A 12,214-nucleotide genomic window follows, 5' to 3' on the forward strand; every position below is an offset into this window, starting at 1 on the left:
AGGTTAAAATGATGAACAGTGGATCACATACACTGGGTTTGAATATTATGTTTCATTAATTGTCTAGCCATAGGCAACTTAGTCACCTTTTCTGTGCTAAAGTTTTCTGCTTTGTGACAAGGAGATAATAAAACTGTATGACTTCCTATGGTTGTTTTGAGGATTAACTTAAATGAATTAATAATGTGTAAAGCACATAGAACTGTGTCTGCTACATAGCATTGCATAAATATAAGCTGTTTTAACCCTTTTTGTCTTAGTATTGCATAAATATAAGCTGTTTTAACTATTTATGTCTTTGTCATTGCAACTCCTAACTTCAAAAGGTTTTCCTTAAAAAGAAAAAGAAGCCAAAGATGCTATGAATTCTAATAATTACATGGAAACAACTTCTTTTAAACTATGAAATCTTTTATATATAAAAGTACAAAAATATAAAAATTTCAATTCTTGCCCATTTACTTTCTCTTTCAGGAGTGATTGTAAATATAGTGAGCTGTCTCTAGATGATATTCGAACAATAAGGACTTCTTTGTATGGACTAATTAAATATTTTCTGTGCAAAGGCGGAACTCATGAAGAGATACAAAGTATTATGGGTTATATATCTGCTATCAATGAAGAAGAACAGGTATTATGCTCTGGATAAATCTGTTATTACTTTTTAATAATTAAGTTGCTATATCATCTTCTTTTAAACTTACATGTAATATAACATTTTAAGAGTAAAATGTTTATAGGTCACATATAATATTATTAAGCAGTTAAAGAGGTAAATTTTATCTCCTAACTGAAAGTTTAATAAAATAAATGGCAGTGTAATAAAACATTTATTTTCTAGCTAATAGGAAAATATTAGCTAGAAAACAGTATGTGGAAATACTTGTCCTGGCAATTCTGAAATCTGTTTTCGTAGGCCACATGATGTATATTTAACTGTTATCAAAGTTACTAGGCAGATTTCTAACATGAATTTTAATATATCATAGGTTCATAAAAATTTTGCATAAAGAGTAAATTATAACTGTATTTCTATTTTTAAATACTTCTATGTACACTATTCATTTTTACCTCAGAACTATCCTTTAAGACAGTGGTTCTCAATGTATGGACCCACTTACCTGGGAATTTTTTAGAAATGCAAATATATGACCAAATCAAGCCCTCCAGGTGATTCTGATGCATGGTAGAATTTGACCACGGATACAAAATATACAGACCAGGAATTACTCTTCCCATGTGCACATTTGGAAATAGATGTTCAGAGAGATTAGATGACTTAAAAAGTTACACAGCTGATATACCTGGAAAAATAACCCATGTGTATTTACTGCTCTTTCTGTGCTCTTTCGGTATACCACTCTCAACACCAAATCTGAGCATCCTTAATTTATGTTGACTCAAATATTTTGCCCTCTATCATGATATATGCATTGTGTACTCAGTGGTTATTATAACTTCATAATTGGTATTATATAGAAGAGTTAACTTAGGCTATTTCCTTATAAGGTTGAACTACTTCAAAAGCTTCTCATATTTAGAATAATGAATAATCATCTTATTTCATGATAGCTGTATTGTCACCTGCTATGATTCATTGCCAATGATATTTTCTTGGTCAATTTAGTCAAACAATTATTTATTGAATACTTTTATTATACATATACATAGAGTAATACTAGATATTGTAGGTATTTAATGATGAAAGAATTATCATTCTTATTTTTAGCCTAATGGAGGCAGGGATAGATAAGAAATGTTTATAAATAATTATGAAACAAAAAAGAGTATGATAATATTTATAAGAGAAATATGAAGTCCCATGAGGTTTTCACTGGAGAGTGTTACATGTTGAGGAGACTAGGAACGGCTTCAAGGAAGAGATGGCTTTTCATATGGACCAAGCAGGATAGGAATGGTTCAGCGGGTGAATGTGAGTAGTGAGAGGATATACAAAAGGAAATGGAATAAGCCAAAAGCCTAATGGAGGAAAGGCAAGGAGGGTTCAGAAGACATCTATTAATCCAGTTAAGCTAGAACATGAGGGTATAGAGGACTTAAATAACTATTTGTGGTTTATGACTTTATTTATGCTTCCATATATGAGTGTGGTTGTTTGTGTTGCTTAATTTTAAAAGCTTTTTGGAATTTTGGACATACTCTTCAGTCTCCTACGTACCAGCCCAACTAGAGGTCAACTTTTCTTACTGCTGTTTGAACCAGGAAATGCTGACATACTTTATGCCTTGCTCTTAAATCAGAAATACTCTGACAGACTAAGAGAAATCATTTTTAAGGTACAAACATGTCTTAAGAGTCTTTATATTTGGGGACATTTGTGGGTGTATGCATTTACATGGAACATATCCATTCTATGAATGTAAATTCTTTTTTTCATGTCTACTTCCATCTAGTTTTAAATTGTTCAGTTTGTTTTGATATATATTTATCATGTTTTTGTTGTTTATGTATTTTGATACTAATTATATTGTAATCTTATCAATAATTTCGGTGGAAAATCTACTCTGCCATACTAACGTAGAACCTCTTATCCCCCTTTTGACTTACAGTGGGTCTATGTGGCAGATCATACTAAGCTTATTTAGCATCCACTGTTTATCAGGCACTAAACCCTTTTTATATATTAGTTTACGTAGCTCTTGCAGCAACTTTATGAAGTGGATATTATTATTATCCTCATTTTACAGATGAAGAAACTGAGGCAGAGATATTAATAACTTGCTAAAGGATGTAGGACATATTTTATTAAGCTATCCAAAATATCCCAAACTTTGAACTTCAGCTGAAGCAGCCCACTCCACCTTTTCGGTTAATTAAAATTAAAGAAGGCAGTCATATTTCTACTGCAAATACATTTTTTTTCCATGATTTATTCTCCTGTTTGTTATGCCAAATTGCCTGTGATATTTGTTTCCCCTTACATCATTAGTATGACATTATAAAGTCTACCTGTGGGGTCATGTTTGGATTGCCTATGTTTGGAATTCTTAAACTTTGGAAACAAAAGTGAATTAAAAGTGGTCCTACATAGTCTCTCTTGAATATTGGTTATGGTTGACCCCTGAGGCGACTCTTTAAAGCATCTGCCCACACAGGGTTCCTATATGGAGATTTAATGTTATTTCTTCAAAAATGGCCTTGCAGGGGTTGTTCATGATACTATTTTGCCAAGATTACCCTTTCCGTATAGGCTTTCAGTATCTCACTTTGTAAAAGATTGATCTAACTCCAAGAAGTATGGGGTTACTAATTCATTCTTCCATTTTAGCATATGGATGGGTTGCTTCACAAAGTATTTCCTCGTTGTTGAAAATTATTTTGACAACTGTCACATAAATAGATTACTAGATTGATCTAGAAGTATCTTTGTTTTCTTTCAGAGCACACCTTTGTTCCTCTTGCAAGCTACAGGATTTGTTTCCATCTACACCGTAGCCATTAAAAGAAATTTTTAAAGTATTCCTTTCATCTACCAAGAAATTTATATAAACTAGGGTTTTAAACATATTAATTATTCAAATGCAGTTGCATTTCAGTCCAGTTCATTTTTAAATTTATTTTTTAATGATAGCAAGATAATGGAGTGTTCTTCCCTATTTAGTGCTATTTTTTTAATACTTGAGGAGTAAAATGATACTCTAGAAACATTGTATACTAATATTTATTCGATATTAACCTAAGTGACAATTGTTCTTAGTTCTCTATATTGAGAATATATTACTGTTGTGACCAGGTTATGGAACAGATGTTGAAATGCACGAACGTTTATGAACGAAGTAAACAACGTATTCGACTTAGAGAAGTTGGCTACTCAGGATTAGGGCTCCTTCTTAATGAAGCACCTGTTAATACTTCTCTCATTAAAAGTCTCACCAATCAAATTATAAATACAGGTATGACTAAGGCTAAATTATTGATACATTTAAGAAATGTTCTTCATAGTCATGTAATTCTATTTGATGGCCCTGAATTTTTTTTTTTCTTCTGAAATTCTTTCTTCTTTTCCCCTCTTTCCTCAGGTTGCTTTTAAAATTACCTATTACTTGATTCAGCAGGGCTTTTCTTGGGTACTGTTTCAAATGTACCTTTGTTGTTTTTGTCTCCCCGGAGCATAGCATAGTATCTTACTTGGTAGTCCTTCAGTAAATGTTTATTGACTGAGTGATTAGTAAATAATTCAGTCTATGTAAAACGAAAAGGACACTAGAGAAAATATGTACAAGATATTCTTTTTCCTTTCAGAGCTTAAATTCTTAAAGGGAAAATGAAAACTAATTTCAGATATTCCTTTTTGTTTCTAATTTTGCTTTTATGAACCTTTTTGTAAGTAGTTCCTACAAACTATAAAATTTTTGTCAGATGCTAGGGGTTCAGAAAGGTATAAGATAAGGCTCTTTGTCTTGAGTGGTTTATCATCTCATTGAGAAGACATGTACATAAAAAGATAAATACAAGTATAAGATCCAAGCAGTATCAACAGTATGTTCAGGCAATCAAAATAAAAGAACAGCTTTTTAGGGTTTAGCCAGGAAGATGTTAAACATTCTAAACCTATTGTTTTTGTAAAATTTGAACATATCTACAATTCCTATTTAAAATGAAACAATTATTTCTGCGTTTATATGACTATTACATACAGTTCTTTCTTTGAGAAAGAAGAAAGCTGGAGGCATCACACTCTCGGATTTCAAACTATACTACAAAGTTATACTAATCAAAACAGTATGCTGCAGTATGCATAAAAATAGACACATAAACAAGTGGAACAGAATCAAGAGCCTAGAAATAAAACTATGTGTGTACAGTCAACCAGTATTTGACAAGGAATCCAAGAATACTTAATGGAGAAGGATAGTCTCTTCAATAAATGTGATTGGTAAAACTGGATATGCACTTGCAAAAGAATGAGAATGGACTCTTGTCTTACACCACCCACAAAAATTAACTCAAATGCATTAAAGACTTAAATGTAAGAACTGAGCTGTAAAAATACTAGAAGAAAACATACGGGAAAAACTCTTTGACCTTGGTCTTGGCAATGATTTTTTGCGTGTGACACCAAAAGCATAAGCAACAAAAGTTAAAATAAACAGTGGGACTAAATCAAACTAAAAAGCTTCTGTGGACTTACCTGGTGGCGCAGTGGTTAAGAATCTGCCTGCCAGTGCAGGGGACACGGGTTCAAACCCTGGTCCGGGAAGATCCCACATGTTGTGGAGCAACTAAGCCCGTGTGCCACAACTACTGAGCTTGCACTGTAGAGCCCATGAGCCACAAGTACTGAGCCCGCGTGCCACAACTACTGAAGCTCACACGCCTAGAGCCCATGCTCCACAACAAGAGAAGCCACCACAATGAGAAGCCCACTTGCCGCAACTAGAGATAACCTGCACACAACAGTGAAGACCCAACGCAGCCAAAAATAAATAAATTTATTTATTTTTTTAAAAAAGCTTCTGCATAGCCAAAGAAACCATCAACAATATGAAAGGGTAGCCTATGAAATGGGAGAAAATATTTGCAAGTCAAATCTGATAAGGGGTTAATATCCAAAATATATAAGGGATTCATATAACTCAATAGCAAAAAATCCAATTAAAATATGAGCAAAGGACCTGAATAGACATTTTTTCAAAGAAGATATGCAAATGGTCAACAGATACATGAAAATGTGCTCATCATCCTTAATTATCGGGGAAATGAAAATCAAAACCACAATGAGATATCACCTCCCTCCTGTTAGTTTGGCGGTTATCAAAGAGACGAGATAATATGTGCTAGTGGTGAGGGTGTGGAGAAAAGGGAACCCTTGTGTGCTGTTGGTGGGAATGTAAGTGGTGCAGCCACTATGGAGAACAGTGTGGAGGTTCTTAAAAAATTAAAAATAGAACTACCATATGATTCAGCAATCCCTCTTCCAGGTATATATCTAAAGGAAATGAAATCATATCTCAAAGAGGTATGATCTGCAACCCCATGTTTATTGTACCATCATTCACAATAGTCAAGGCATGGAAACAGCCTAAGTGTCCATCAATAGATGAATGAATAATAAAGATGTGGTGTGTATATATATATATATATATATATATATATATATATATATATATATAAATGGAATATTAGCCATAAAAAAGAAGGAAATCCTGCCATTTGCAATAAGAGCCTAGAGGGCATTCTGCTAAGTGAAACAAGTCAGGCAGAGAAGGAAAATACTGTGTGATCTCACTTACATGTGAAAAAAAAAAATTGAGACAGGGTAGGTTGGTAGTTGCCAGAGTTGGGGCAGTGGGGGAAACAGGTGAAGGTACAAGGGGTACAAACTTCCAGTTATAAGTAAGTTCTGGGGATCTAAGGTAAGCGTGGTGACTGTAGTTAACAATACTGTATTGTATATTTGAAAGTTGCTAAGAGAACATATCTTAAGTGTCCTCACCACAAAAAGAAATATAGTAACTATGTGAGATAATGGGTGTGTTAACTGACCTTATTGTGTAATCATTTTGTAATATATACATATATCAGATCATCATGTTCTATACCTTAAACAGTGTTTTATGCCAATTATATCTTAATAAAGTTGGGGGCAAAAATAAAGGGCATCTGTTGTTGACAGCAGGAAAAAAATAAAAATGAAATGATTGTCAGCCTTTATATATAGCTACTACCACAGTTCTTTCTCTGGTTTTCTCTAGTATTTAATTTTAACTTTTTTTTCCCATCATAGATCCTGCTATTAATTTCAAAGATCTGTTATCTGTGGTATATATATCTCACAGAGCACGTATAAATGTCAGGGTGGTCATCTGCAGAAAGGTTAGTAAACTTTAAAGATGTACTTTAAAAATTGCAGTATCGTTGTATTGTGAAGAACTTTTAGATTGAGTATTTTTCACCAGATATAAGTTTAATATCTTTTATATGACATAATTTTATAGTTTCCTTTTTTGAGGTGAATTAACTTTATATAATCATAAGAAATCAGCATATAAATTTGTTCTTCTTAGCCATACATGAGCTCCTGGAAATAATGCCCTTTCCAGAGTCAAAAATGTATTACCAGAGAATATTTTCTTTATTCAGAACCTTTTGTTGTGACCATTTTTAATGCAAACACCATATTTTAGAGTTTCTGAATCTCTTAACCTTTGTGGAAAAGATTTTCTGTAGTTTGTTTATGAGTGTATTCCAACAATGATTTACCTTCAGTCCACTCATTTAACCTCTAAGTCGACGAATTGTTACCCCATGCGCTTCTTCCTGATTATATCCTTCTCTCTCCTCTACTGGCAACCACTGACCAGTCTAGTGTTTAATTTGCTTCCTTGTTTTTCTTTTTAGTTTTACTCCCTAATTGTGTCACAGTACCTTTCCATCAGTAAATCTGGATATGTCTTTCTCTTTAACAGCTACGTAGTTTTTTATTCTATGGCTATTCTATAAAAGTATTATCTGGTTCCCAGCTGATGGACATTTAGATTGTTTCCTGTTTTACCATATTAACAAACTTCTGTTAGGAACATTTTTTTACATTTGTCTTTACCTATCCATGGTAATACATATGTAGGACATAATTCATGAAATGTAATTTTTCTGTCAGAGTATTCACATTTTACATTTTAATGGATTTTGCCATGTTTTCCTTGAAGCAGGTCATGTAAATGGATCCTTTTCCTTTCAGTGTGCAATTAGAAACCTCTTTCAGTACAGCCCAGTTTTTATTCATTATGTGTTTATAAAATTGTAAAATAAGTCTGAAAATTTTAAAGTCATGAAATCATGAAAAGTTTCTTTGCCAACCAAAGGTTAATATGTTCAACTTAGTTAATGTGTTTAAAATTGCTATTGTGCACTGCTACAGTAAAGGTAGCTCACTGATTGATGGCATTAAGTGAGGAAAGAAACTTAACGTGTCATCATGACTCACTGCGACTCACTGCTTTCTATATCAGCATCAGTGTACATAAGAACCATTAATTTTGAAATCTGTACCAACATAACTCATTTCCTGCTATGAAATTTGTCAGAAATTCTGATAAAAGAGATACTCTATAAACACTGGGAGCCAAAGTTCTTTTCATCTACTTAGAAGTTTATTGGCTTTGTGATTAAAATGTCTTAAAGATCTTAACAGCATTTCTGATAGTGTTTGAGAATTTGTTTTTATCCAAAAAATGTGAAGTCAGTTGGGATACTAGAGATCATATACATTGCCATGTAAATTTCTACTCTTTAATTTCAGTTTCTTATTCTAGCTAAATATCAGCATCCATCTCATTGGAAATAGTTTTCTGGAATTAAAGTTCAGTTTTTGTTTTGTTTGTACCATGTAGAGTTAATGAAAAAAAATGCTTTTGTAAAAGCAGCCATTAACTTTGCCTGAGGAAAAAATGAGGTGGGAAAACATTCTTGGTGTACCTAGGTTCTGTCAAAGTTTCTTATGTGTTCTAGTTTACTCCCTAACCATAGTTCCAGAACTGTGCCTGGCACATAGTAGATGTTCAGTATTTACTGAACAAATGTACTAGGCTCATGGAAATTACTTAGTTGAGAGGATATGACTTTATTACATTTTATATATACCTTAATTCTATCTATATTTTTTTCTCCAACCAAATTAAATTAATAACGTGAGTGTGTTGGTATGTGGAGGATTATTTTATCTTTTTTTCCTTTTTTATCTTTCAGCAAATATTTGAGTCCCAACTCTAGATATACAAGGAGTAATATGCAGATTAGTTAAAAACACAATGTCTGCCGTCCACATATTTTCTAATCTAGTTAAGAATATAATCGTTTGAAAGTATATCCTTCCAAAGTTTCTTACTAAATTACTTTGTCATTAAAATAGCTGAAAAGAAACTGTTGTTGATGTAAAGTACTGTACACTTTTTGACGAATTTTGCATTCTTAATCTCTTCACAGATTTTACAGATTTTACAGTCCCAGCCAGATGCAGCACATCAAATATCTCAACAAGTGGGTTGGCAAGACACTTTAGTTAGGCTTTTTTTAAAAGCAAATTTTGAAAATGGAAATACTCTTCATAAGCACAGTAGGGCTGTTGTAATGAAAGACAATGATAAAAATATATCAGCTGAAGATATGAAGAGGAACTCTGATGAAAAGACAGATGAGGAAAAAATCAGCTCTTTTGCCTCAGCTCATGTGTCTTCAGATCAGTGGAGTTTGGAGGATAGACACTCCCTAGACTCGAACACACCATTATTTCAAGAAGATAGCTTGATGGGAGAATTATCTTTCAAATCAGAGAATCGAGGAGAATTCTGGCATAATAACCCTTCACATCTGAGTTTAGATCTCAGTGGAATTGATTCATGTGAACTGAGTGATAGTGGAAGTCAAATGCCAGACAGCTTGCCTAGCACGCCATCCCCGATAGAGTCCACTAAGTCATTTTCTGTGCAGTGTGACAAAGAAAGCAGCATCACAAATGATGTGGGCTTTAGTGATGACTTCCCTTTACTTGAAAACCAAGAGGTAAGATTCCTTATTTGTCCAAATGTGGTTTTATTTTTTTTATGTCTGACCTCAGAAATGTGTGATTGTTAACAATTTCATGTAGTATTCATGTTCCAAGTCTCATGATCTAAGGTATTAGAAGCCTGGAAGTCACCAAACTGTGAGTGTCTTGAGACCAAAGCCAGTGTCTTATTCATCTTTACATCTCTAGGGCCTTCGTAGTAAAGTTCCAGGTTCATGTAGCCACCTTAAAAATATGTTGCATGATTATAATTCATGTACCTCATGTTTCTCATGATCTGCTTTTAACACCCCCTCCCTCTAATAATTTCATATTAATTTCTCTTTTTTATAGAGATGTGAGGAAGAGCTTATTCAATTACTGACAAATATTTTGAACTGTGTAATGTGTAAGGGACTAGAAAAGTCTGATGACGATACTTGGATTGAACGGGGACAGGTGCTTTCGGCACTAACTAAACCAGGAATATCCAGTGAGCTACTTCGACCATCAGATGAAATAAAACTAATGTAAGCATTCATTTGGTGATACACCCTCTCCTTTTAGAGTGGGCAGGAGTCCAAAATAACATTTGTTATTGAACCTTTATTCAGTATTCAGTGGATGTAGAGAGAGAGAGAGAAAAGGAGAAGCTTTGTGCTCAGCCCTTCTCCTGTCTGTTGCCATTCTAGTGGGATCTAGAGAGAAATCCAAAACTAACTCCAATGTGAGGAGATTTAATTCTTACATTAATTTGGATTCTAACTGATTATATATTCCTTGTGTAAGTTGTTCTCTGCAGTATCTAAGCACTTGGTGCATGTGTTCTACAGTCTTGTCCAAATTTGAGTGCTTCCATGCTAAAGGAAGGTAGTAGTGTTTTCATGAAAATTACTTCTCTAAAGCTTTGAGTTCCCTGCATATGATAGAACACTGTACCAACAGCACACTAGAACAGAATTACTTTTTTGTTTTTCCATAGGTCTAGACTCTCTGTAAGGCATAAGGCTTTCTTCCCTAACATTTCCAATTTCAGTTTTTTGTTTTGTTTTGTTTTTTTGCGGTACGTGGGCCTCTCACTGTTGTGGCCTCTCCCGTTGCGGAGCACAGGCTCTGGACGTGCAGGCTCAGCGGCCATGGCTCACGGGCCCAGCCGCTCCGTGGCATGTGGGATCTTCCTGGACCGGGGCACGAACCCATGTCCCCTGCATTGGCAGGCGGACTCTCAACCACTGCACCACCAGGGAAGCCCTCCAATTTCAGTTTTAAAGAAACTTTTAAGTATCTCATGGAGGCTGGAATGTGAATTATTTTCATAGCTTTTTCAAGGTCAAGTCAAACAGGTAACTTTTACTTTGCCTTTTAATGTTAGGTATATTAAAGATAAGTACTCCAAAGATTAAAAAGTTGCTTCATTATTACTAAATTCCATCCACAGTGTCTTATACCTGCCAGTGATACTGTATCTTTGGAGGTACATTCCTATTAATAAATAACGAGGTTTGTTGTTGCTGGGTTTTTTGTTTTTGGTGACCTGTTATTTTTATAAATTTAAAATGGTTTTAAGAGGACTTTGTTTTATACTTAGTTTGCTACAGAAGATGTTAGAATGGGCAGTCACAGAAAACAGAGAAGCAAAATTTAATCCAGTAACTGCTGAAAATGCTTTCCGACTCATGCTGATCATACAGGACTTTCTGCAGTCAGAGGGACTAGTTAATTCGAACATGTGGACTGAGAAGGTACAGTAACATCTCTTTGAAATTATTTGTTTGGTAGTGAAGGACTTTCAAAGAAAGAAATTTTGTATCCCCTCTTTTCAGAGCATTAATATTTAATCAGATGCGATAAACATGGATAAGATGTGATAGTCGCAGATGTGATAGTTACTTTTGTTAAGTAACTCTTACTAGGATAATTCTTTTGGTTTTTACCAACTGAACATTGAATTAGTTTTGAAATATTTATGATTTGTATTACTTTTGGGAAAACTCATCATCAGTAGATTTAAAAATGGAATGTTTTTATTTCTCAATTTTTCCTTTGCGTTAGCTTTTAGAGGATATGATGCTGCTCTTCGACAGTCTGTCAGTCTGGTATTCTGAAAGTCCAGTATGGGTGAAACTCTCACAGATTCAAATCCAGATGCTTCTAGGCTTCATTGGAAGGGGTAATTTGCAGGTTTGTCGATTCTTTTTTGTTATTTTATATACTCACATGCAACATAGGAATTTGTGCAGTAACTGAATGGCAGTTATGTTTTCAGCATTTTAATTTTTTAATTAGTTTCAAAAATATCATGATTTAACTCTAGTTTCAGTTTTGTGAGATGAGAAAGAAGCTTGAGAGGCGGCTAATCGATTCTTTTTTCCTGATGTTTATGATTCAGTATAATTTAAGGTTTCCTGTTAGAGGATTTATGTATAGCTTATATTAGAGGGCATTACTCATATCATCTACATTTAGTATAGCTACGAGCTACACAGCCTGCATAGACTTTTATACGTGTGGAGTTCAGGGCTTGCATTTTTAGGAAAATTATTTTTTAAATTGTTCTGTCAAAATCTTTTTCTGTACTTAGTAATCCACTAATTCAGTTTTACATTTATCTCATTTTTCTTCATTTATTAAACACTTACTGAATACCTACCAAGTGTTAGCATTGTGCTAGGTTTCTACTATAAAGATAAATAAAAGATGGACCCACAG

General features: G+C 33.9%; 1 protein-coding gene across 3 annotated transcripts in view; it reads left to right on the forward strand.

Annotated features, from left to right (window-relative positions):
• NBEAL1 (neurobeachin like 1) overlaps nucleotides 1-12,214 on the forward strand; it is a 179,067-nt gene that overhangs the window by 83,925 nt on the left and 82,928 nt on the right. For all 3 annotated transcript variants that reach the window (XM_082840791.1, XM_082840789.1, XM_082840790.1), the window contains 8 exons: nucleotides 475-631; nucleotides 2,139-2,297; nucleotides 3,755-3,914; nucleotides 6,749-6,837; nucleotides 8,947-9,522; nucleotides 9,860-10,035; nucleotides 11,094-11,247; nucleotides 11,558-11,686. In XM_082840791.1, the coding sequence (XP_082696917.1) occupies nucleotides 475-631; nucleotides 2,139-2,297; nucleotides 3,755-3,914; nucleotides 6,749-6,837; nucleotides 8,947-9,522; nucleotides 9,860-10,035; nucleotides 11,094-11,247; nucleotides 11,558-11,686 (1,600 nt within the window). The remainder of the gene's footprint in view (nucleotides 1-474; nucleotides 632-2,138; nucleotides 2,298-3,754; nucleotides 3,915-6,748; nucleotides 6,838-8,946; nucleotides 9,523-9,859; nucleotides 10,036-11,093; nucleotides 11,248-11,557; nucleotides 11,687-12,214) is intronic.

The sequence above is a fragment of the Leucopleurus acutus genome, assembly GCF_964270905.1.
Source record: "Leucopleurus acutus genome assembly, chromosome: 6".
Lineage (NCBI taxonomy): Eukaryota > Metazoa > Chordata > Mammalia > Artiodactyla > Delphinidae > Leucopleurus > Leucopleurus acutus.